We start from the raw sequence: 27,441 nt of genomic DNA on the forward strand, positions 1-27,441 counted from the left end.
TTTACCCAAAATGAATTTCCTGTTAAGAAATCTGAAATTATAGAAATGTTTGCCCCCCTGTGGCTTTTAAAATACAGTTGATCCTTGAACAATGTGGGGGTTAGTGGGGTTGACCCCTCGCAGTTGAAAATCTATGTATAGCTTTGGACTCCCCTAAAACTTAATTACTAATAGCCTACTGTTGACTGGAAGCCTTACTGATAAGCAGTCAATGAACACGTATTTTGTATGTTACATGTAATATACTGTATTCTTACAATAAAGTAAGCTAGAGAAAAGAAAGTGTATTAGAAAATCATAGGAGAAGGGGCGCCCGGGTGGCCCAGTCGGTTAAGCGTCTGACTTTAGCTCAGATCATGATCTCACACTCCGTGAGTTCGAGCCCCGCGTCCGGCTCTGTGCTGATAGCTCAGAGCCTGGAGCCTGCTTTGGATTCTGTGTCTCCCTCTCTCTCTGCCCCTCCCCTGCTCATGCTGTCTCTCTCTGTCTCAAAAATAAATAAAAACATTAAAAAAATTAAAAAAAAGAAAATCGTAGGAGAAAATGTGTGCATAGTTCTGTACTGCAAAAACATCTGCATTTAAGCGGACTTGTGTAGTTCAGACCCGTGTTGTTCAAGGGTGAGCTGTATATTCATTACTTCCTGGTGCCTGAGATGGTCCCTCTCTGTGTTTCTGAAAACAGCCCAATGAAGATAGCTGTGGTGTGAAATTCTCTGTTTACCTGTTCCTCTGGAACTCTTTTCCTGTTCACTCCCTCACCTGTTCTAGACTTGCTCAGTGCTTCAGTCTCATAAGCTTCTTGTTTTCATTGCCCAGTTCACCTCGGAAGCCGTTGAGCCATGCTTTCATCTTTTTTTGGATAATCCATCCTGGAGTTCTAGTGGTTAGAAATAAAATCAGCTGATAAATGTTTTTGTCTATATTTGTTTCTGTGTGGATTATCAGCATGTAGAGTACTACCTCTAGTGGTTTTTTTTTTTTTTTTTGAGAAAAAATTTTTAGTTTATTTTGTTGATTTTGGAGAGCAAGAGTGTGAGTGGGGGAGGGGCAGAGAGAGAGAGAGGGAGAGAAAGAATCTCAGGCAGGCTCTGTGCTGTTAGTGCAGAGCCTGACGAGAGGCTAGATCCCGTGTGAGATCAGGACCTGAGCCGAAATCAAGAGTTGGACACTTAACCGACTGAACCACCCGGGTTGCCCCTTACCTCTCTGTTTTACATACAGTTTTATTGAGATGTAATTCACAGACCATAAATACACGCATTTAAAGTGTACAGTTCAGTGGGCTCTAGTATGTTAAGATTGTGCAAGCGTTGCCGCAATTAATTTTACAACATTTTCGTCGTCCGCAAAAGAAACCCCAAACCTATTAACAGTCATTTCCCACTTCTTCCTGAGTCCCCCAGCCCTTGGCTGCTTTCTGCCTGTAGATTTGCCTACTCTGGACATTTCATATAAATGGAATCATACAGCCTGTTTTGTTTTGTTTGGTTTTGTTTTGTTTTTTTGTGACTGGCTTCTTTCACTTAGGACAATGTTATCAATGTCCATCGACATTGTAACTTGAATCAGTGGTTCTTTCTTTTTCATGGCTGATTAATACTCCACTGTATGGATGCACTACATTTTGTATATCCCTCCATCAAGTGATGGACATTTAGGTTATTTTCACTTTTTGGCTATTATGAATAAGCCTGCTACAAGCATTCATGAATAAATTTTTGTGTAGATAGTTGTGTTTAGGAATCAAAACAAAATATCTTAGGAACATATCTAGGAGAGAAATTGATGGGTCATGTGGTAACCCTATATTTAGCATTTTGAGGGTCTACCAAACTGTTCTCCAAAGTGGCTGCACCATTTTCTATTCCTACCAGCAATGTATGAGGTTCTCGTTTCTCCACATTCCCACCACTTGTCTTTGCCGAACTCAAGGCTACAAGGATTTACTCCCGTATGTTCTTCTAAGAGTTCTATAGTTTTAGCTCTTACCTTCAGCTCTATGATCCATCTGTTGTTACTTTTTGCATATCTTACAAGGAAGGGTTTTCCACCTCACTCTGTACGTTGATATCATACAAAATCAGCTGTCCCAACACGATTTGTTGAAAAGACCATTCTCGGCCCAGTTGGTTTTCTCAGCACCTTTGTTGATAATCAGTTGACCACAAATGTGAGGGTTTAATTCTGGATGCAATTCTATTTCTTTGATCTAGTTTTTACCCTTCTGCCAGTACCACATTTCCCTGATTGCTGTAGCTTTTTGGCAAGTTTTGAAATTAGGAAGTATGAGTCCTTCAACTTAGTCCTTCTTTTTCAAGATTATTTTGTCTATTCCACATCCCTTGCATTTCCATAGGAATTTTAGGAACCGGCTTGTACATTTTTGCAAAAACCCCAGCTGTATTTTGATAGGGATTGTGTTGAATCTGTAGATGAATTTGAGGGTTACCTACTCCTTAAACCTTTAAGTCCTAAGCGATAAGCAAGTTACAAGCTGTTGTTCATTTCTAATTGTGGACTGGAAATGCAGCCTTGACCTCTGAATGGTACCTAAAGAAAAAATTATGAATAAAATATTAAATCTTTGAAATGTTAAAATGCATAACAAGTTCACATAAAACTGTACATAAGGTTATATTTGTGAAGTTATCACTTGCAACTTACCAAACTTATCATTATATTCGAAATGTATTTTACTTGACTAAATTGTTTTTTTAAAAGAAGGAATCTGTCTTCAAAATATTATTATTTGCAGCTGGTTTAGCTTTTATCAGCGCTATTATCTAACCCAGGACCAGACATTATTACTTAATACATACTGACTCAAGATAAAGTGATATGCTGACACCCATTGATTCAAAGGCTTACAGTGACTCTCCTAGTGAGTGTACAAACATTTTTTTCCCTCCAATTTTGAGATAGTTCAAGCAATCTGGGAAATAATATAATAAATATATTTACACCACCCCGATTTGTTTAATCTTCCCTTGTTCCTTCTGTCCGAAGTTTTCCCGGGAGCTTGGGTACCTGAAGAAGGCAAAGTGACGCTGGTGCCCTCTAGGAGCTGACGGTTTAGCTGCTCTGTTGAGACATTATGCTTATTCACCTCCTTTGGCTTGACCTTTGTGGCACCTACCAAATTGGAAAGGTTGGGTGATTGGACGACGTGAGCAGAGACAGCTGAGACACAGCCAGGCAGGGCCGTGGCCGAAATGCTGGGTCTCAGTGGGTCCCTGAGACAGAAAAAGAGAATGAAGGTGGCAGATAGAGGAGGTCGGGTTCAGCCTTGACAAACACCCAAAGACGCTTTTTGCCATCTTTCATTCTTTCCTTGGTCCCGGACTCTGTGGTTGAGGAAGTGGTTCACTTTTCACAGACTGTAGCTAAAGTCAGAGGAAATTTTGACCTTTGGAAGTCCTTGAAGAATGGGGCCTCTCAGAAGCTCAGAATGTGCTGCTCTTTGTTTCTCCTCTGCTTGCCCTGCAGCCACTGGAAATACAGGCCCAGCTCCAAGTGGTGCCGGCTAGGAGCCGACAGAACACAGAATCTGATTCGACAACACACAGAATCTGCTCCTCACCCACTGCCGGAGGGAAACTGCTTCACTCTGTTGCACCTTTTCCTGCACCCACTCACTAGAGAACGATTTTTGTAGGAATTCACCTGCAGTGGAAGAGGGTCAGTGCCCGGTTTTGCTTTCCTCTCCCCATCACAAGAGAACAGTGTTTTAATTAGTGCAAATTGAGATCCTGAGAAGGGAAATATTCCTTCTCTCCACCCTTTGCTCCCGTAACACTCCCCGGAAGGGAAAACCAGATGAAGATTATGTGGCAAGGAGAAACATCAGAAGCTTGCAAATATGGCACATGCTGTTAAAAATGAAGTCAACAGCTCCTGATAGGGCGGTGCCACCACATCTGCTTTGAGAAGAAGCCTCAGGAATCACCGTATTTAAAAGCGGTACAGTTGAAGAGGTCCAGCGGTATTTAAAAATTGGTGACAGAGGGGCGCCTGGGTGGCCCAGTCAGTTGAGCATCCCTCTCTTGGTTTCTGCTCAGGTCATGATCTCACGGTTTGTGGGTTCAAGCCCCACGGGGCGGGGGCTCTTCACTGTCAGTGTGGATCCTGCTTGGGATTCTCTCTCTCCTTCTCTCTGCCCCCCCCCCCCCACTCGCTCTCTTGGTCTTTCTCAAAATAAATAACTTTAGAAAATAAATAAAAGTTGGTGACAGAAACTGCCCAAGGAAAGTGTGACTGTGGCATTCGAAGAGGGGCATCGGACAGCAGAGGTGTGGGCACCCAGAGAGCCGCCTTTAATGGCACATCTGGTTCCCATTTGGGGGTGTTGGTGTCATTCAGGAAATTAGGAGTTTCGGTGCAGATTGCCACTGGCAGGAGGGAAAGAGGAAGGACATGTCCATATATTAAAATAAATGTAGTAAGCCCTGAGGGAAACTCTCCAAGCACTTCTGCCCTCAGCCAGTGCGCTGGGAAAGCCGGAAGTGAGGGACCGGAAGCGGGAAGTGAACAGACAGGAAGCGTGGAGAGTAGAGGCTCAAGCCTACGTTGATCTTAAAAAGCAAGGCTGGGCCGCCCCTGCCTGCAAGTAGCCCCTGCCCCTTGCCCCTTCTACACCCTCTCTGTCACAAGAGACCCCACTGTTGTTCTTTGTTCCCCGGTGGGTGTCTCCCCCTCCTCTCTGGGCCTCCAGGGCCGCCTGCCCTGCCCCCTCCGTGGGGACAGGGTCTGGGAGGGACCGTGACGCCGCTAAATGAAGATGCTTCACAAATCGGGCAACGACATTTTACTGGAGTGTGTTTTAGTCTGGGACGCCCTAAGCAGCTTCTAATTATGAAGCATTGTCTCTGCCTCCTGGGTTGAGGCCAGTTTCCATTCTCCGACGCTCAGAGGGCCAGGACTGCAGGCAGCGTGCCGGAGACAGGCGTCCCGGGGCTGGGGTTGCGCTTATTAAGAATCTAAGAAGCACTATATCTGGTTGTGTTTTTCTCCTCTTTCCTCCCCCCCCCACCCCCCCAGTCCCTCCTCACCCTCGCCTTCCCGCCCCTCCCCGTCCCTATTCACTTCTTCATGCACCTAATTTCCCAAGTCTGGCCAAGATACAAACCAAACGGTGTATGAAGCCAGTGAATGCCATTCTTGACAAGGAAATGAGGCACATGGACTTCATTTAATAACAAAAGAGGGTGCTCCTGAAGGCCAGAAGGACGTGTCTAAGCAGGAATAGCTGGAGTGTGCTTAGAACACAGAGCTCCCTGTTTGGAGACATTGAAATCCAGGCAGCCCCTTTGAAGGCGGGCCTGACTCCACCCTTGTCCTTCCCCTTCTCTGTTTGTTTCCTATGGCTGCTGTAACAGATTACCACGCATTTGGTAGCTCGAAACCGCACAAGTTTACTTGCTCACGGTTCAGAAAGTCACAAGTCTGAGAAGGGTGTCACCGGGCTAATAACCAAGGCATAGGCAGGGCTGTGTTCCTTTCTGGAGGCTTTGGGGAAGAATCCGTTCCTGGCCTTTTTCAGAGGCTGCCCGCATTCCTTGGTTTGTGGCCCCTCCCTCCATCTTCAAGGCCGGCAGCAGAAGCTCTTCCATGCTCTGACTCTCTTGCCTCCCTCTGCCAATTGTAAGGACGCTTAGGATGACACTGGACACTGTATAATGGAGGATAATCTTTCCATCTCAAGGTCAGCTGGTCAGCAACCTTAATTCCGCTAGCAGTCTTAACCCCCCCTGGCCATGTGCCATAACATATTTCCTGGTCCCAGGGATTAGGATGTGGACATCTTTGGGGGCTGTAATTCCACCCGCCAACTCCTGTTTCCCCATCGCTTAGTACCTGTCATGTACCACATGTTCAGTAGATACTTGTTGAATGAGTGAAAACGTGTGTAAGCCCGTATCTGCATTACGTCAACTGAAGCAGCATTTCATTGCAGAGAAGCAACTGAGAAATGGAAAGACGCATGGAATTTGGAGTCAGAAGACTGTGTTCAAGGTCTAGTCACACCATTGAAGAGCTGTGTGTCCGTGGGCAGTTGATGTAACCATTCTGAGCCTATTTTCTCATCTGTAAAATGGGAACAGTCTTACCCAGTGAACTTGCCTTCACAGGGTTAGGGACTCATCACATGTGTTCCATCGTTAACATATTTGTTGAGTCCCTGCTATGGCCCAGATAGGGGGTCGGGGAAGGGTTGCACAGGAGGTGACCCTTGAAAAAGGTGTGAATGAAGTGAGGGAGTGAGGATATCTAGTGGAGGGTGGTCCAGGCTGGGGAAGGCATGTGAGATAAGCTTGAGGGCTCCACGTGGCTGCATGTTCAGGGAGCAGGGAGGAGGCCAGGGGCTGGAGAGAGAGGGCGGGGGAGACGAGCCTAGTGCCCTAGTGACACCATAGGACGCAGTTTGGATTTTATGCTTAGTAAATTGGAAGGGTTTTGAAAAGTGACACAGTTTGAAGAAAAACGTCAGTTCCTTTACAGTTAAAATAATATGATGTCAGGTATTTGCTTCAGAAGGTTTTAGCAGCGGGGTGGGAAGAGAGGTGGAAACATGCCCGTGGCCATGTATTCGGGGTGATCTTGAGGCTAGGGGATGAGAATCTGGAAGCACATTGTACCATGCTCTCTTCTGGTGCGTATGTTTGAAAATTTCCACAATTAAAAAGTTAAAAATAGATTCGATGGTATGTGTAAATAACACAACTCAGAAGTTAAAAAAAGGATCCCTCTGGGTGCTGTGTGGCCAGCATGGAGGCCACTGCAGTATTTAAATGCCGTAATGGAAACTTCCAGATAGTCCAGGAACGATGCACTCAGGCTGCACTCAGTGAACACAGCACAGTCCTGGGTGCCTGGTGCTTTGGGGATGAATGAAACCACATGCCTGCAAGTGTGTGATTCTGATCCCTTTCTAGCAAGGTGCTGTCATAGACTCGGGAAGCTCCTCAAGGGTGCCCAGCAAGGCAGGGTTTCCTGCGGGCACCGTGGTGGCAGGGCTTCAGGACAGGTGCCGCTGCCGGGGGGCACTGGGTTAGGCCCCGCTGTGGGGCCCACAGAGCAAAGTGTCTTCTGCTCTGGGCGTAATCCCAGGTGATGTTGGCTTGCTGTCCCATTCTGCAGGGAGGCCTCTCGAAGATGGGATGTTTTCTGTGAACAGGAGGCTACACACAGGTGGGAGAGACCAAAGCAACCTGAGCAGAGTAGAGAGAGGGAGAGCCATGACCAACCTTTGTGGCATTTCCTTCAAATGAATGGTGACTGTGTGTGATGAGAAACACAGATAACTTAGGGACAGGGTGGGGCAGAGTTCTGGACTTTGAGGAAATTCCATTGGCTTGCTAACAGACAGGAATTAGAGCTGAGGTTCTCTGCAGTTGGGTATTACATGGGTGGGGAAAAAGGTATTTCTGCATCATTTCAAGACCTTGACTTCTGTCTCCTACATTATTCTAAGGATCAGAATACCCTAGTTCATTGCCTTGTCTTTTACAAAACACGAATCCATGCCCTCCCCACCAACACCGTTTTTTTTTGTGGAAAGAGGTTTGGATTTGGGTTGTATCATTTTCTACTAGAGAAGGTTTGCACTGTACCTTGTCAAAAAGGAGCCACATGGAGGTCAGGTTACCTCTAAAATCCAGCTTCCTTCTGATACTTTGGCTTCAATACTTTGATCCCCTAATGCTGAGGACACTGTTTGACTTTAATTGGCAAAATGAAAGAAAGAAGAAGGAAGGGGAGGGAAAAAAAATCCCTTCTCATTGTAAAAGTAATGTAACCTATTAAAATTAAAAAAAATCCGCACGCATCAAAACAAGTGGCGGGCTGCCTATAATGGCAGTATTCAGAAGTCATATCGTTAATAGTCTGCTGTGTAATTTCCCAGCCCTTTTTCTTTTCAACTTTACCTACTAATGGGTTTTAGGACATCTGAGTGGGCATATTAAATAGGCCTCTGCTTTTCTGTGGAGAGAGAGGGTCTGTGTAAAAATCAGAAACATTCTTCTGAATGGCACATAAAGAACATTCACTGATGGTTTTTCCATTCAGCTTTTGCCAGCTGGGAATGTTGGGAATGTCAAGAATTTTCCTCTACCACTTCCCTCTTTGTTTGAATCCTAATGAACCACGGGATATGTTTTGGCTTCTGCCCTCGACTGTCCGTGGCCTCAGGGTTCTGTGGGATGCTGAGAATTTCTGATCCTGTGCTGGCACCAGAGGCAGAACAGCATTGACTCCCGGGCTGCATTGAAGCGACTCACCAAGGACACTGTTCTCTGAACATCGTAACACATAACCAATCCCTACAAGTTCCCGGACCTGATGCCAGAGCGCTCTGACTTCGATAATTCTCATCTGGGGAGGCAGAGCCCTGCTGGAACTTGTCCTTGTTTGGAAACTTGATGTATTTTCCACTACTGCTCATTCTTGACATGCACGATTTTTTGCGGCTGTGGAATTTATGATGCCACAAACCTGCATTTAAGGAGTTTTGCCTGAAGCAGACTGGGTGGTCTGGAGGATTTGGATATTTCCTGGAATAATAATTTCCACTGTGTGCTGAGTAGTGTGTAAATGTACAGGGTGGTGTGGGATGGGAAGAAAGGACATTTGTGTTATAGGTAAAACACTCGGAAGAATCAAGAGCAGGGCAAAGGGAAGAGGTTTCATCCAGACTCTGTCCTGCCTTGGCCATGAGTGTCATCACAGAGCTGGAAAAACCTTAGTTATCACCACCACCACCCCAACCCCCACAGCTACCCACAGTTTACAGAATAAAGAAACCGGAACAGAGTCAGGCAGCCAGGCATGGATGTCTCGATTCCCTTTGAGTCTAGATCTTTTCGTACTTTGCCCTTAAGGTGGGTTCTGAGCATACCTGGGCTCAAGATGTTAAAAAATGCTACTTGGAAAAAGGGAAAGAAAATTGAGAATTCTGAGTTAAAACCAAAACAAATAGGTTTCTTGACTATACTAATTTTCAGAGCTTCTCACGCACTAATAATACTTTGTAAATCTCCAAGGAAGCGTTACCATGTACAACGTTGGTCAAACTTACTTGGCCAAGAAACCTTTTTTCCAAAAAGCACCTCATGGGCCCAGGGTTCTGCAGAAGACCCTAGGGAAGTACCAGACTGCTCTATCTTGCCTCTTGTGTCATCTTCTGTTTTTTCAGAAATGTAAATGTCACTGCTGCCTGGAAGTCCATTGTATGGCTAAGCCAAATTTACGTTTCTGGTCCCTGATCGTTAGACGTTGACGTCGGTTCCAATTTGTCAGCATTACTGATGATTCTGGAGTGAATTTTGGTGACTCTGTGCCCATCTCTGATCATTCCCTTCAGCAGTGCCGTTGTTGAATCAGTGTATGAACATTTTCAAGACTCTTGATATTCCTTGTCTGGTTGTTTCATGGAAAGATTATGCCCACTTTATCCTTCTCCCAGTTGCTGGAAGTGGGGGCAAGGTTAGCACGCATCTGTAAAAGCTAAGTCTGAGCAGCTTGAAGAAGACCGTTCCCCTCCCTCTTATTCTGTGGACATACAACAGTTAAAAAACACACAGTCACACACACGAAGGACATACACAGCCATTTCTTTTGAGAGTCAGATTGGCTTTTCATAATTCCCCATGCTGCTTCTAAATAACTAAAGAGTTATCTGAGCACTTTAGTTGGGCATTCTAGATATTTTGTTGGATAGTTAGGAAAGAAGGGATTTTGAATTGGCTTCTGTCATGCTCATTTTCAAAGAACCTCTCAAGGTGAGATTTAAAAATTAGATCAACCTCATGTGATCGGGAAACTGTTTCTGGAAGAAACTTTTTAGGTAAGTGTTTTTATCAGTCTTAATTCAGGCTCTACGGAAATTGAGTTATGTCATGTCGAGTATTGAAGCTAATTGTGGTGCTTTTGTTTTTATATTTGTATGGGAAAGAGTATACACATTGTAGGCTAGAAGTGATTTATCGTTTTGTCCTCCACAAATATTATCCGTTGGTCAATGCATTATTGGGTTTTAGAACTGAGACTTGAACTTTTAACTCATTAAAACTCCCAAGTCCCCGGCAATAAAGTCATTTAAGTGGCTTCACCAACAGATTTATTTCAAAATGATTCCATTTGGGGGAAGGAAAGAACAAGTAATGCATTATATACAAAGATCTATTCAATAATTCATGAGACCTGCACACCAGTGACCATTTTAGATTCAGTTCATAGTATTGTAGCTGAAAATGAACTCTGTCTTAAGAAGATATCCACGATTTGCTCCTCTTTGTGCTTGAGTCCACAAGTATCTTGATTTTTGAGATACAGATTTTGTTCCTACGTGGTGTGTTTACGTGGACCTTTCTTATTATGGAGGCTATATTGAAAAAAAAAATGGGCGTTTTATATAATTGGGCTAAAAGGACACTTTATATGCATTCTTAACCCTTAGCAAAGCAGGAGTGTTTCAGAAATACGTTCCTTTTATCCTCCCTTTGGGCAGGAATTCTGACTTTATTCTCTACATGTGGATTGGATTGCTAAAGGACAGATTAAAAATAGATTTAGTGATGTCTAACAATTACAACAGACACCCAGTGTTGGGCACTGAATATATATTACATATGTAATATATATGTAAATATACCATTTACACATGGTAAATGGCCTGCTGTCCTCCAGGGGGTCCTGGCAAGTGGCCAGGGCCCGTCAGCTGGGAACTCCTGGGTTCATCCTGAGCTCCATTCAACCCATTCCCTTTTCTGAAAAACCACAGAGGCCCCATGGCTATTTCTGTTCAAGGTGGAGGCTTGCACCAGGGCGGGAGAGTTGAGAAAGAGCCTGTTTCCTTCCACACTCTGGAGAGTGCTGCCCCAGCCCTCTACAGCACATTACGAGGGATGCCTCGAGAACTAACGTACTTCAAATCTCCAAATAGGATCATTTCAATTTGGCAAGGCTTTATTCCGTGATAAGTATTATGTGGGAAACCAACACGAATGAGTGAGATGGTTTTGTTGGAAAAGCTTCAGGATCTATCCTTCTTCCTTCCCTCCCTGCTCCTTATCCTACTCTCTAATAAAAATGGTTGCTTTTTCTTTTCAACTTAAAAACCTATGTAAAAAAATTATTGTAAACATTTATGCTCTACAGACTCTCATGAGAAGAATGTACAAGTCACTAGAAATCCCACTGTTAACATTTTGAGAAACATTGTTGTAGCCGTAGACATAGACAGACCACCTCACATTCTATTCTAAGTTATAGTATGCTTCATAGGCAGCTTCGAGACTGTTTTTCCCCCCTTTAACAGTATGTAATCGTTTCCTAAAAATAAAAACCCTCACCATCATTTTAATTGTTGCAGAATATTCTGTTATATACAGACACCATTAATGGATTCTCTATGATGAACCATTAGGTCGTTCTCAAATATTTGCTCCCATGTGTAACATAGGGATGAGGGCCATTGTGTGTGTGATGAGCTCCTTTAAGTGGAGTTGGTGGGTCCGACAATATGCACATTTCAACTTTTGGTATATATTACCAACAGCGGCTTTTAAAGAGAGCATCTCTCTGTTTTTTAAATAAAAATTGTATATTTAAGGTGTACAACATGATTTGATGTACATACACATAGTGAAATTGTTACGACAGTCAAAGTAATTAATATATCTTCTCACATAGTTACCTTTTCCCTTTGTTAAATGATGATAACACCTGAAATTTTCTCTCTTGGCAAATTTCCAGATTCAATACGCTATAATTTACCATAGGCATCAGGCTGTGCCTTGTATCTCTGCAACTTATTCGTCCCATGTAACTGCAACTTTGTAACCTTTCACCAACATCTCCCCAACCCCTCCCCTCCCTGTTCCTGGTAACCACCCTTCTACTCTCTGCTTCTATGTATTTGACTTTTTTAGATCCCATGTATAAGTGAGATCGTGCAGGTTTTTTTCTTTCTGCATCTGGCTTGTTTCATTTGGCATAATATCTTTTAGATGCATCCATGTTGTTGCAAATGGCAGGATCTCCTTTTTTAAGGCTGGGTGATATTCCACTGTGTGTGTGTGTGTGTGTGTGTGTGTGTGTGTGTGCACATCACCTTTTCTTCCTTTCTTCATTCCTCGATAGACACTTAGGTTGTTTCCATGTCTTGTCTGTTGCAAATAATGCTGCAATGAACATGGAAGTGCAGATATCTCTTCGAGGTATTGAAGAGATTTCCTTTAGGTATATAACCAAAAGGGGGATTGCTGGATCATATAGTTCTGTGTTTTTTGTGTTGCCTGCATACTATTTTCAATAGTGGCTGCACCAGTTTACATTCCCAACAGTGCATCAGGGTTCCCTTTTCCCTTTTCTCCACATCCTCACCAATGCTTGTTATCTTTTTTTTTTTTTTTTTAAAGAGAGAGAGCATGCACACATGAGTCGGGGAGGGACAGAGGGAAAGAGAGAGAGAATCTTAAGCAAGCTCTGCACTCAGCACGGAGCCTGACACAGGGCTCAATCCCACGACCCTGGGATCATGACTTGAGCCTAAACCAGGAGCTGGACGCTCAACTGATTGAGCCACCCAGCACCCCCCCCCCCCGCCCTTTCTTTTTGATAACAGCCATCGTAACAGGTGTGATATCTCATTGTGATGTTGATTTGCGTTTCCCTGAGGATTAGTGCTATTGAATGTCTTTTTATAAGAAGGTCTTCAAATTCATTCCCAGGTAACATATGAGAGTGCTCCCCTGCCCGAATCCATACCAACTGTGGATATAGTAAATCTTTTTAATATTTAATAAGTTACTACATGCCTCTTCATTGCTTTTATTTTCATTTCTTTTACTGTAATTGAATGTTTCAAAATATTTACTGGCAATTTGTATCTCTTCCTTGGAGATTTAGCTACGTGTATCCTTTGACAATTTTTCGCCTGAGCTATCTTTTTCTTACTGGCTTTTAAAACCTTTCCACGATGTATCCAGATGTATCCAAAGATCTATCCTTCAAAATATTCGTAGACTCTGTATGTATCCTCAGCATAATTATCTATCATGTTTAGAGATAAAGGATTCTAGTGACCAATGGGACTTGATTTGCTCACATTTTGAAATGGAGCTCATCTGTGTCACTGTGTTCATTTGAGGGATGGCAGCCGTGTAGGCTGAGGGTGGCTTGGGGAGGTGTCCTGGCTCAATGTTCCTCATTAAAGGCTCAGTGAGGGTCTTGTGATCTGTGCCAGTCTCTTCTTGTCCTCCCCTTGGCAAGCATCTTTTTCTTACCACTCTGTCATCCTAATGAGATGTCCGTGGATCCGTCGTATCAGATAAGTGATGAGCAGTGGAGAAAAGAAAATTCATAGAAGAGTAACATTTAAAGTAAAACGTGTTTTTGGCCTTTTCCCAAAAGTGAATTTCATGGTCTATAAGCCACAAGCACACGTGTAGTCAAGGAGGAGAATTTATTGCCTAATACGAACCGTGGGAAAATTCTAAGGGGAGTTCAGGGATCTTATAGGGATAATGTAGGATGAAACTTTTATATTTTAATTTGAAGTTGCATGAAATGTGTTGACTTTGGCCTAAAACTATTCATTGTTCTTAAACAGTTTCATTCACTGGCTCCCATGTACTATCGTGGATCCGCTGCAGCTGTCATAGTATATGATATTACCAAACAGGTAAGAATGTCCCCTTCACAACGGCCCCATTTGTGTTGATTCTCTGTCTTCAAAAGACCAAAACAGAGACTTGACTGCTTGTCATGCCAGGAGCCTGGAATGAGATTTCATAGCATGGTAGCCAGGGGTAATCGACACCATCTATTGAGTTTATTCACCTGTATATAGTGAAGCATTTCAAATTTTTCTACCAAATTAAGTAAACAACAATGATCATTCGTTTTTCAAATTGACCGTCTGCTCGTAGAGGCAAGGTCATGTCTGCCAAGTACCCCTCTCCAGAATGTCAGCCTTTTAAGTGGAGGAAAATGATTTGGTTAAGTTCTGCATGTTTTGTGATTATGGAATCCTTATTTTCTATTAGTGTTTCCATCGCACTACTTAAAATGTCAAGGATAATGTTTATGTATGTATTGTATATATATATAGTATACCACATTTTTAGTTATCACGTTGGGGATCTAGGCTATCCATCAAGTAACTGCAGTGGTTTGCTGACTTTCTTTTTCCATTCCTGGAGTGCTGACTCAGCTCACAGGACTGCTGGTTTAATGATCCAGCACTGTTACCGTCCACGAGTTCCTGACCACTTCTACCTAGATGTGGTGTCTACCTTGGTTGGTTTGCTGGAGGATGGTTGGGAGTAAGGGCAGAAAGGAAATCAGGATTTCTCTGTCTCTCTGTCTCTCTCGTGTGTGTGTATTCTTTTTCTTTCCTGAAATAAGCACGAACATGTCTAGTCCTATGACTTAGTCTTTTTCATGCTGAGTCAAGGCTGTAATTTCAATTGATGTTATTTATAGAAGAAAATTACTAACATGACTTTCTTCAGTTCATCAAGTTTCAATTTTAGAAAAGGAAAGTTCTACAGGTTATTTAAGTGTAACTTAGCTAATAAGTTTTGTGCCAGGACAGGGGTGGGATGTCAATGTACGTGAGTTTCCTGAAAATATTTTCGTCTATTAAATTGGGTTGGGTTTACATTTCTACTTGGTTGAAATACTGTGTTGGTGGGTCTTTCCAATGATTGATTTACACTTTGGGTTTAGGATTCATTTCATACCCTGAAGAAATGGGTGAAAGAGCTGAAGGAGCACGGTCCAGAAAACATTGTAATGGCTATTGCTGGAAACAAGTGTGATCTCTCAGACATTAGGTAAGACACATTAAAAACTGTTCTTGGATAGTTAACATCCTCCGTCTCTGAATGTCCACATGTAAAAAGCTGTCATACCTGTGTTGTTAAGGCTGTTCTCCGTATAATCTTAAAGTGATGTATCGAACCAAACACTTTGGTTTCCCTCAGAGATACTGAATTGTTGACCTTTTTTTTTTTTTCTTTTTTAACCTGAAATGAGATTTGCAGGGACCCAGTCTGTAGGGACTAGAGATTTGATGATAGCTCTATGGAGCCTGATAAGCTAGCTATTTTTACTAAATAAAAATGCTATAAAAAGGAATAGTGAGTGGCACCTGGGTGGCTCAGTCAATCAAGCATCCTACTCTTAATCCCAGTTTAAGTCTTCATCTCATGGTCGTGAGTTCCAGCTCCACATTGGGCTCCAAGCTGGGCGTGAAGCCTACTAACAAAAAAAAAAAAAAAAAGGAATAGCCAATTTGTATCATCTATCTGTATTCCCCTGGTTAATTCAACTCTCAGCAATTCAGTCGGTGATCTTCATGAAGACAAAGACATCATGCCTCAGGTTTTGCTAATCCAAGGGTGATTCAGCCAACATTTGATAAACAATGGAAATAGATCTTGTAAAAGCTCTTAACATGGCTTTTGACAAATAGCTCTGTTTCTTTGGGATTTCAGACACTTTGTATCACATTGCATCAGGTTGGTTTACAATAACAGTCATAAACACCACTTAATCATTTGTTTTTCTGGGGACTGGACAAATGTCTAAACTCCCTAGACTTGGGTCAGATCTCTCCATTCTTTACTGTGACCCTAAAACAGCTTGCTTGTCTAGAATTGCAACAGAATCACTAACTTTTGTCACGGGGTTGGGGGAGGGCGGGTGGCTAGAGACCGTGTTTTGCTAGGGAAGGTTCTATCATCTGACACCATTGAGTTATAGCAAAAGCATGGCTGTAATGGTACCAAGCTTTGTGTATTGCGGCAGAACTGATAGAGTGGAAGTTAAGCAGACAGTTATTTAAAGTTGACTGGGATTATTTAGGATTCTTGGTGACATGAAACGGAGTCCCGCTTGAAATTATTTTCAGGAAGAAGGGAACTTATTGGAAGGTGCTGGTATCCCCACGGTAAAAAAAAAGCAAGGCTGCCTTTAGCTTTGGCATTTGATATGCTCCATATTTAGTCTCTGGCACTCTCTCTGTTTCTAGTTTAAATTGCCAATGGAAGGATCTCCCCATATCATGACAAGGCATTTGTGGCCAAGAGAGGGGATTTGGGAGGTACAAGATGATTTTTCCCCCGTAACCATGAGAATAGGGAGGTAGGTGGTCTTGAAGAGGGGCAGCTCCTAGAAAGGTACAGCCTGGTCAGACAAAACGTGTCTGTGACATGTTGGCTTGGCTACTCATACCTGGAGACGTACCGTACGTTCCTTTTAAAAGGAATTCACTTTTGGGGCGCCTGGGTGGCGCAGTCGGTTAAGCGTCCGACTTCAGCCAGGTCACGATCTCGCGGTCCGTGAGTTTGAGCCCCGCGTCAGGCTCTGGGCTGATGGCTCAGAGCCTGGAGCCTGTTTCCGATTCTGTGTCTCCCTCTCTCTCTGCCCCTCCCCCATTCATGCTCTGTCTCTCTCTGTCCCAAAAATAAATTAAAAACGTTGAAAAAAAAAAATTAAAAAAAAAAGGAATTCACTTTTAAAAATGCACTGGTATAGTATTCTCCTTAGAAGGCATTCTGCTTTGTGGCCAGTCTATATAAGCCTATATGTATATACACACACATATATACATATATAGGCTATATATGTGTGTATATATATGTGTGTGTATATATATATATATATATATATATATATATATATATAAAATTTTCAAAATGTCCCACCTAACAGAATCCATCCATCTCACTTTGAACTGTAAATTCACTCACAGCCCCTCCATCCCCAGTGGGAGACCGTCCAGGTACTACGTCCAGTGGTGACATCATGGGCCTGCTGTCCCACTAGTTCCGGTTTGTGGATAGTACCCTTTCGCCTCTAGTTTGGCCTCAGTGAGGTTGGAATGTGACTTCTCTTGCAGTTGTGGTTTAAAGTAATGGAGTATATTGTATCCTTTGTTACACGCAAAGTTATGTTGGATGCTACTTGTTACTGGAATCATGCAGCAAGGAAATGACTCCCTTTGCAATTCTCTTTCAAACCCTCAATGAGAAAGACTCGTTGGATTAAGTCACAGAGGAAGACTAGATGGATCTAATAAATTTTTGATTTTTAAATATTTATTAATATATAATTTAAAATTTTAATTTCTTTATAAATATATTTCATTGAACTAATTTAGAAACCATAAAATCCACCTGTCTCTTAGTGTACAGGTCAATAAATTTTTGTATAATTATAGGGTTGTACAGTCATCATCGCATCTAATTTTAGAACATTTCCATCACCCTGCAAAGAACATGCCAATTTACAGTCTCTCCCAACATCCAGCTCCTTCCAGCCCCTGGCAACCACTAATGTACTCTCTTGTCTTTATAAATTTGCTTTTTCTGGACATTTTGTATTATAAATTGAATCATGGACTTATGTGGTCTTTTGTGACTGGCTTCTTTCACTTACCATAATGGTTTTGAAATTCACCTGTGTTGTAGCATGCGTTAGCACTTCATTCATTTTTATGGCCGAATAATATTTCATTGTGTGGGTGTACCATATTTTACTTTTTCATTCACTGGTTGAATGAAACTTGAAATTTGAGTTGTTTTCACTTTTTGGCTACTTTATTTATTTATTTTTAGAGAGAGAGTGAGACAGCAGGCACAAGCAGGGGAGGGGCAGAGAGACCGGGAGAATCCCAAGCAGGCCCCGGACCAGCACAGAACCGGACACAGGGGGTTTGGTCCCACGAACCGTGAGATCATGACCCGAGAGGAAATCAAGAATCAGTCACTAAGTGACTAAGCCACCCAGGTGCCTCACTGGCTACTTTAAAAAGTGCTGCTGTAAATGATCATGGACAAATTTTGTGTGGACACATGTTTTCATTTCTCTTGGGTACACTCCGAGGAGTATAATTTCTGTGTCACGGAAACTTTGCATTTAACAATTTGAAGAACTGCCAAACTGTTTTCCACAATGGCTGCACCATTTTATATGCCTACTGGCAATGTATGAGGTTCCGATTTCTCCACGTTCTCAGCCAGCACTGTTTTTAACCTATCTTTTGCATTATTGCCATCCTAATGGGTGTGAAGTTGTGTCAATGTGGCTTGGGTTTGTATTTTTCTAATGACTAATGATGTTAAACATCTTCCCATCTGCTTATTGACCATTTGTATATCTTCTTTGGAGACATGTCTCTTCAAATCCTCTGCCCAATTTTTAATTGAGTTATTTGTCTTTTTACTATTGAGTTGTAGTTCTTTATGTATTATGAATACAAGTCCCTTATCAGATATAGGATTTGCAAATATTTTCTTTTCCTTTTTGTGAGTTATCTTTGCAATCTTTATTGTGTCTCTTGAAGTACAAAACTTTAACAACCAATTTGTGATTTTTTTCCCTTTTATCTCTTATGGTCAAGTGATTGACTAATTAAGATCACAAAGATTTACTCTTCCGCTTTCTTCTTTTTTTTCTTATGCTTTCTCTTAAGAATTTTGTAATTTTAGAGCTTACATTTATATCAGTCATCTATTTTGAGTTGATTATTGTGTGTGTTATGAGGTGGAGGTCCAAATTAATCGTTTGTGTGAATATCTAATTCCCAGCACTATTTGTTAAAAAGACAACTTTTTTCCCAGTGAATTTTTTTGGGCACTTTTGTCAAAGATTAGTTGATGATAAATGTAAAATCTTATTTTGGGCCCTTGATTCTAGTCAGTTGATCTATACTTCCTTATGCTAATGCCGCATGATTTTGATTGCTAAGTTCGAAATATTTATAAGTCCTCCAATTTAGTTTTTCTTTTTCAAGATTGTTTGACTGTTTGACTATTCTGGGTCTTTTCCATTTCCATGTGAAAAGGATTCTCTTCTCAATTTCTGTGAAAAAGCAAATGAGATTTTAATAGAGAGTGTGTTGAATCTTTAGAACAGTGTGGGGATTATTGGCATCTCAATAATATTAAGTTTTCTGATCCGTGAATATAAGATGCCTTTCTATTTTATTTAAAGTCTTCTTTAATCTCTTTTACCCATATCTCATAGTTGCCAGTGTACAAGTTTTGCATTTCCTTGTTAGCCTTGTCCCTAAGTGTTTCATTGTTCTTGATGTTACTGTGAATGGGACTGTTTTGTTAATTTTGTTTATGGTATGTTCATCGTTAGCGTATACAAGATTATGTTGTCTGTGAATACAGTCTTACTTCTTTCTTTCCAATAAAAGAAATCTTTTATTTCTTTTCCTTGTCTAATTACCCTTTCTAGACCCTCAATACAATTTGAATAGAGATGGTGAGAGTGGACATTATTGTCTTCTTCCTGGTTGAAGGGGCAAAGCATTTAGTTGTTCTTAGTAAGTAGGATATTGGTGGTATGGGTTATGTAGGTCCTCTTTATCGATGTGGGGGAAGTTCCCTTTTATTCCTAGTTTGTGGAGTTTTTTTTCTTATGAATGAATGTTGAATTTTTGTGAAATGCTCTTGCTGAATCTTCTGAGGTGATCATGTGGTTTTTGTCCTTTATTCTGTTAATATAATGTATTACATTAATTGATTTTCGAATGTTAAACCCCCTGCATTCCTGGGACAGATTCCACTTAGCCCTGACACGTAATCCTTTTTATACGCTGCTGGGTTCAGCTTGCTCATATTTGGTTGAGGATTTTTATGTCTGTATTCATGAGAATATAGGTCTGTAGTTTTTGTGTTTTTTGTGAAGTCTTTGTTTGATGTTGATATATCAAAGCAGTAGAGTTTGTAGAATGAGTGGAAAAGTGTTCTTTTCTTTTCTGTTTTCTAGAAGAGTTTGTGAAAGATTGATGTTAATTCTTAAGTGTTTGATAAAATCACCAGTGAAGCCATCTGGACCCAGGCTTTTCTTTGTGGAAAGATTTTAATTACCAATCCAACTTCTTTATTTGCTGTAGATATACTCAGGTTTTCTATTATGTCTTGGGTTAGAGTAGTTTGTATATTTTTAGGAATTTATCCATTTTATTTATGTTATCTTATTTGTTTGTGTAGTGCAGTATTCTCTTATAATCCTTTTCATTTCTGTAAGGTCAGTAGTAATGTCTACGCCTCTGTTCCTGATTTTAGAAATTTTAGCCTTTTATTTCCTGCTCAGTTAGCTAAACGTTTGTCAGTTTTGTTGATCTTTTCAAAGAACAACATTTAGTTTCACTGATTTCTTTCCATTGTTCTTCTGTGTCATTTATTTTCCCTCTGTTCATTATTCCCTTCCTTCTGTTTGCTTTGGCTTTACTTTGCTCCCTTTTTTTCTAGTTTTTCAAAGTAGAAGTTAGCATATTTATTTGAGATCTTCCTTTCTAATTTTGACATCTACAGCCATAAATTGCCCTCTAAGCACTGCCATAGCTGCATCCCGTATGTTTTGGTATGTTGTATTTTTGTTTTTATACAATTCAAAGTATTTTCTAATTTATTTTCAGACCCATTTTTTTATTTGGTAGTGTAGTGTTTAATTTCCATGTATTTGTGAATTTCCCAAATTTCTTTTTTAAAGTTTATTTATTTTGAGTGAGAGAGTGTGTGTACGTGAGCTGGGGAGGTACAGAGATTGAGAGAGAGAGAGAGAGAGAGAAAGAGAGAGAGAGAGAGAGTTCTAAGCAGGCTCTGTGCTAACAGCACAGATGTGGAACTCAAACTCACCAACCGTGAGATCATGACCTGAGCCAAAATCAAGAGTGGGACGCTTAACTGACTGAGTCACCTAGGCGCCCTAGTTTCCCAAATTTCTGTTGATGGTTTCTAATTTAATTCCATTGTAATTTGAAAACATACTTTGTATGATTTTAATTATTTTAAATGTATTGAGGATTATTGTATGGCCTGGTGTATGGTTGATCCTGGAGAATATCCCATGTGAGTTTGAGGCTAATAAATTTTCAACACGTATTTTTATATTTGCTATTCTTCCTTTGAGAGGGAGAGAAAGAGCAAGAGAAACAGAAAGAGCAAGCTTTCAGGCTTAACATTGAGGGCCTCTGCAGGCAACTGTATTTAGCTGGAATTTAATTATATTTTGTCTTTATTGTACTTATTTTTTAGAATTACATTTTTATGACAAGTGATGCTAGTGTTCCATTTGTGGTAGTGATATAAATTTTATTGCAAAATGTTTAAAAAGTTGATGTATGTACATGACATGATTGTCTACATGGAAACTCCGAAGGGATATACCAAAAAACTCCAAAAACTGATAACTGGGTTCAACAAAGTTTCAGGATATGCAATATACACAGAAAAATCAATTATATTTCTGTATCTAAAAATGAATATGCAGAAACCGAAGTTAAAAACACAAACTCTTGGGGCGCCTGGGTGGCGCAGTCGGTTAAGCGTCCGACTTCAGCCAGGTCACGATCTCATGGTCCGTGAGTTCGAGCCCCGTGTCAGGCTCTGGGCTGATGGCTCAGAGCCTGGAGCCTGTTTCCGATTCTGTGTCTCCCTCTCTCTCTGTCCCTCCCCTGTTCATGCTCTGTCTCTCTCTGTCCCAAAAATCAATAAACGTTGAAAAAAAAAATTAAAAAAAAAAAACAACACAAACTCTTGACAGTTGCTACAAAGAAAATGAAATACTTAGATATCTACTTAACAAAACATATATGGGATCTGTATGCTGAAAATTATAAAATTCTTACGAAAGAAAGCAAACAAGACTTGAATAAATGGAGAGACATACCATGTTCATGAGTTGGAAGTCTCAATATAGAACAGATGTCAGTTCTCCGTAAATTGATCTACCTATAGGTTCAGTGTAGTCCCTATGAAGATTTTAACAAGGGTCGGTTTTTTGTTTTGTTTTGTTTTGTAAACAGAAACAAGTTTGTCCTAAAATTTATATGGAAAGGCACAGGTACTAGAAAAGCTAAAATGACCTTGACAAAGAAGAATATAGTGGAAGAAATCACTGTCTTCTCTATTAAGGCTTACTGTATAGCTACAGTAATCAAGACAGTGTGGTGTTGGCAGAAGGATGTACAAACAGATCAACGAAACAGAATAGAGAGCCCAGCAAATAAATATGCTCAACTGATTGTTGACAAAGATGCGAAAGTAATTCAATGGAGGAAGGATAGCTTTTTCAATAAACAGTGCTGGAGTAATTGGATATCCATAGTGGAGGGGAACCTGCAAGCCAACCTCACACCATATGTAACAATTAACTCTGAAATGAATCCTAGAGTTTCATGTAAAAAGTAAAACTAGAAAACTTTTAGAAAAGTTCCCAAGAGAAAATCTTGAGGATCTGGAACTCGGTAAAAAGTTGTGAGACTTGACAGCAAAAGTACCCTCCATGTAAGGAAAAGTTGGTAGACGGGACCTCATCAAAATAAAAACATTTGTTCCGTAGGGACGCCTGAGTGGCTCAGTTGGGTGAGCGTCCGACTTCAGCTCAGGTCATGATCTCACGGTCTGTGAGTTCGAGCCCCGCGTCGGGCTCTGTGCTGACAGCTCAGAGCCTGGAGTCTGCTTTGGATTCTGTGTCTCCCTGTCTCTGCTCGTGCTCTGTCTCTCTCTCTGTCTCAAAAATAAATAAACATTAAAAAACAGAAACAAAAACACTTGTTCCGCGAAAGCTCCCGTGAAGAGGATGAAAAGCAAGCTGCAGACTGGGAAAAATTACCTGCAAACTGTATCTGACAAAGGATTAGCACTGAAACTTAACAGTTAAAAACCCTAATTTGAAAATGGGGAGAGTCCGTCTCACCCGAGAGAATGTCAAGGTGGTCAGCACGGGTCTGAAAAGGTGCTCGGCATCATCGGCAGACCTGTCGGAATTGGCAGAATAAAAGTGATAAGACCCAATGCTGGCGAGGACACGGAAACACTGGAGAACTCCTGTGCTGCTGGGGTGCATGTAAAATGGTACAGTCGTTCTGGCAAAACAGTTTGGCAGTTTCCTTGAAGACTAAATATGCAATTACATATGCCCAGCAATCATACTTTGGGCACTTATTCCAGACAAATGAAAATTTACATTCACACAAAATCCACACGTGAGGATTCATTGAAGCTTTTTTTTTTTTTTTTTTTTTTTTTATGATGGCCCAACACTGGAATAAGCCCAGATATTCTTTGAAAGGTGAATGACTCAGCACAATGTGGTACTTCCGTGCCATGGGATCCTATGCGGCAGTGCAAAGGAACAACGTACTGGTACAGGCCACTTGGATGAACCTCCAGAGAAATGATGCTGAGTGAATAAAGCTGATCTCAGAGGTTTTATAGTGTATTACTTCATTTATATGAGATTTTGAGATGAGAACATTTTTGAAATAGAGGACATATTAGCAGGGGCGCCTGGGTGGCTCGGTCAGTTAAACGTCTTGTCTCTTGGTTTCAGCTCAGGTCGTGGTCTTGCAGTTAGTTTTGTGAGTTCGAGCTGCGCCTGGAGCTCTGCACTGACAGTGAGGCACCTGCTGGGATTCTCTCTCTTCCTTTCTCTCTGCCTCTCCCCCACTTGCACTGTCTCTGTCTTTCTCAAAATGAATGCAGTTAAAAAAAAAAAAAAAAGACGATGTATTAGTGGTTGCCAGGGGTTGTGGTGGGCAGGGGATGGGGAGGAAAGTGGGCGTGGCTATAAAAGGACAACACGGGAGACCCTTGTGATGTTGGAACCATTTGGTGCTCTTCTCTGCAGTGGTGGACACGTGAACCTACACAGGGGTTAAAATTGTGTAGAGCTTATGGGGCTCCTAGGTGGCTCAGTCGGTTAAGCATCCAACTTCGGCTCAGGTCATGATCTCACGATTCGTAGGTTCGAGCCCTGCATTGGGTTCTGTGCTGACAGCATCGGAGCCTGGAGCCTGCTTTGGATTCTGTGTCTCCCTCTCTCTCTGCCCTTCCCTCACTAATGCGCTCTCTCTCTCTCTGTGTGTCTGTCTGTCTCTCAGAAATAAACATAAAAAGTTTAAAAAAATTGTATAGAACTTAATGCACACAGATGAGTACAAATAAAACTGGGAAAATCTGAATAAGACAGAGTGTATTAATATCAGTATCCTATTTGTGATATTATACTATAGTTTTGCAAAATGTTACAATTTGAGCCTGGACAAAGTGTACAAGGAATCTGTTTCTTATAACTGCAGGGTGGATCTATAATTATCTCAAAAAAAGTAATGAACAAAAGGTTGATTTAGTTAGAAATAATAAGTAAATATTGGAGCAGTGGTATATACGTAGATTTGTGTATGTATATACACACACACCACATATATGCATATCGTATATATTATATATGGTGGACTGAAGTTTCATAAGCACGTTGGGTTAAATGATGAATTCAACCATCCCCAACACACATAGGGTGCAAAAGAAAAACGGATTAACTGTATTAAAACTCCCATTTAGGAAAGCAGGGAGTCCTTGCTCAGAATATAAACTGCCTCCCACTGGACAGGAATAGTCTGGTAAATGATAGGGCCTAATGGGCATCTGCTGTTGACACTTTCCATGGCAGTGGAATCAGGTTCTTGGTCAGCCCATCTGGCTGCTCCAGATTGTGCCTGCTGGTATGATTTTTCTGGGGAGTTAGCCAATTCTCTATACTCCAGACCTTATTTAGAGCTTGACCTTCTTTTATGCTAATCCTGAAACACTTTGCCTTTCTGTAATTGCCAGAAGGCTCTATTTTATTTTTCACTGGGGGGTTGGAGAGGGACCGTGCGTAGATTTGACATGCGTGTATAAGCGTGTATATGGGTGGAGCCGGGGTCCTCTAACAGACTTTGGTTGTGTAAGCTTGTAAGTCCAGAAGAAGAGGAAACACTGGCGTGTTTTGAGAGCGTAGCGGAATTTAAAAGGAATTAACGCTGTGAATTTGACTTAGCCCACTTGAGACGTTTGTGAACAGAAGTGCTTCACGGAGGAGGTACCCGACCATCCAGTCACTGTGTTTTGAATTCTTGTGTGTTCCAGAAGACGATATAAAGGTCTGACCACACTACCCAGAGTGAAAGGCATTCAGAAGCATCTGGTCAAGTGAATTCAGGCCTTCTAGCTTGTTTTATTAGGCTCCTGATCTTTGTGAGATTTTCCTGAATATCTTGATGAATTCTAGACAAAATGTCCTTGTGCTCAGGTTACTGTGAAATTGGAGTCATATGTATCGTCTTTGAGGCAAGGAGGCAAACTGGAATTGGCCATGCTGTATGTATGACCGTCTATGCAGTAAGTGCTGGTTGTCACTTTTCTCTCCTGCAGTGAACATGTGCCTTGGAGAAAAGCTCTCATCACAGCTCTGATCACAGGAGAGTATACGGTTCCTGATGGGGCCCAAGAAACAAGGCCCCATCTCCTTACCCCCTGAGCCCTACCATCTGGTTGTGCTGAGGTAGGGATTGCAAAGTTGGGGACACTCTAGGGAAATAGAGAATTGCAAGACAATAAAAGAACCTCAGCTGAATTGATTATGCAGGACCTGAGAGGCCCACGAACTAGAAGGACAGGGGCAGCTCAGAGCAGAGAGAGTGAGCTGTGCAATTTGCCTCACATGGGTGGCAGGAAACGCTGACATGAGTGCCACGTAGTGGTGGGTCACTGGGTTTTTGAACAAGTGATGCATGGGGCTAATTCCAGGTGGCTCGAAGGAGGGCAGATTTGGCCTGGGGTCTAGCTAGAAAAGAAACCTTCTCAGGAAGTCCGGGGAGCCCACAAGAGACTGCATGGCCCTCTCCTGGGCCTGGCAGAGAATTGGAGCAGACGAGTCTTGAAAGGAAGAGAAAGAGGTCACCTTGCTTCAGTAGTTTTAAAACTTCCACAAACATAAGAATCATGCAGGGCACCTGTTAAAAATTCAGATTCCAGAATCCAGCTCCTGAGATTCTGATCCAATAATCAGAAGGCTGGAGATATATGCATTTTGTAAAGTGGTTCTTTTACAAGTGGTCTAAGGGCCATCCTTGGAAAAGCATTGCCTTAGGTGATAGGGTTGATGACAGGGGGGAATGAGGAGGTCCTAGAACTAGCTGGGCACATGTCCAGCCTGTACAGGCCACACCTGCCTCCCTCCTACTCTCCAGACCTCAGGGAGAATGGAAACAGTGGTTCTTCACCTTTCAGGATCCAGCACCCCTGACCCATCATCCTGTCATCCCTTTAGAAGCACGGCCAGTCCTCTGGCCCCCTCTCTTTGGCATCTCACGCTGAGAGTCACCAGAAGAAGAGATATGATTGGGTTTGTCTCCATCTAATTAACATCAGGCTCCTGCTTAGGTCAGCACCTTGTACCCAGCCACCTCCTGGATGGTGGGTCTTCTTCATATCCAGCCTATAGTTGGTTGACTTCAGCTTGGGCAAATGATTAGGGTCACCTGGCTATGGCACTTTCACAAGAGGGGCTTCAGGTGTCTCAGGAACCATCTTCCTAGTTGGCAATGGGGGCGAGATCCTCCAGGTCTTCAGAGGAAGAAGAGGTTATCTTATTCTACCCCTGACCCCTAAGCCAGAATTACCCCCTTCACGTTTCCCTGTCAGCTTTATAACCAAGCCTTGACCTGTAGCCATGAAAATAAGTACTTTCCTGTGAGAAATTACTTCCACCCTACCCCTACCTTGTAGTAGATCCCAGGCCTGTTTCTTTTGCTCGGTCTTCTTGTCCTGATTTTGAACTCATGACCTTGTATGTGAACCCTCTTGGACTGCCACATATTAGAACTCTCCTTTCCTTTCTTGATCATTTAGACATTTGGTTTCTTTTAATGGATTCTAATTTGACCAATCCTTCAAGCTCAGGGGTCTCCCACTGGCTTTGCCTTGGAATCCCATACCTCACCAGTACGTTGAGGCTATGAACAAATCAGAAAGGGTGAAGGAAGGATCATGGAGGAGAAGTGTTGACAGGAGAAGGCCCCTCAGGCTTAATATATTTTATTTTGCAAATGGTAGCAGTAGGAAGCTACCCAACCAAAGTGATGATAGAAACGAGGGGTTGGAGATCGGGAGAGACCTTCTACTCAGGGGTGGTGGCTCTGAAAGACCTGGGAATGGCTCTTCTACCCAAAGTTCCTCCCAGGAGATAATCAGAGACTGAGTGTCCTCTTGCCCTTCTTGGAACCATAGTCTCTGAGCTCTGGTATCTGTAAGAGCAACACGGAGAGAGATTGGTGGAGACACTCCCAGTGAGTCAAGAGTCTTCCTGAAGTGAAGAGGTTGTGCTCCAAGAAAAGAACATCTGAAGTAGAAGTGAAACTAGGGGGTATTAGGAGGAAGGAAATTTGTCCTATCAGTTTTTAATCATTTGATTAACAAATAATTTTTGGTAGCTTTTTGTGTGCAGCAAAGTTCTTTGGGAAGTACAAAAAAGGAGAAGAAAGTATTTTCCTTATTAACTTCTCTTTGGAAAGCCAAGAGTAGTACACATGGGAGGAAAATATCTAACAAGCAATACAAGACTACATTTATTTTTTTTTTAATTTTTT

The 27,441-nt window shown here is 41.9% G+C and overlaps 1 protein-coding gene across 2 annotated transcripts in view; it reads left to right on the forward strand.

The window, feature by feature from the left end:
* RAB31 (RAB31, member RAS oncogene family) overlaps window positions 1-27,441 on the forward strand; it is a 127,000-nt gene that overhangs the window by 69,729 nt on the left and 29,830 nt on the right. For both annotated transcript variants that reach the window (XM_049620437.1, XM_049620438.1), the window contains exons 4-5: window positions 13,615-13,686; window positions 14,736-14,842. In XM_049620437.1, the coding sequence (XP_049476394.1) occupies window positions 13,615-13,686; window positions 14,736-14,842 (179 nt within the window). The remainder of the gene's footprint in view (window positions 1-13,614; window positions 13,687-14,735; window positions 14,843-27,441) is intronic.

This window comes from Panthera uncia, assembly GCF_023721935.1.
Source record: "Panthera uncia isolate 11264 chromosome D3 unlocalized genomic scaffold, Puncia_PCG_1.0 HiC_scaffold_8, whole genome shotgun sequence".
Classification (NCBI taxonomy): Eukaryota; Metazoa; Chordata; class Mammalia; order Carnivora; family Felidae; genus Panthera; species Panthera uncia.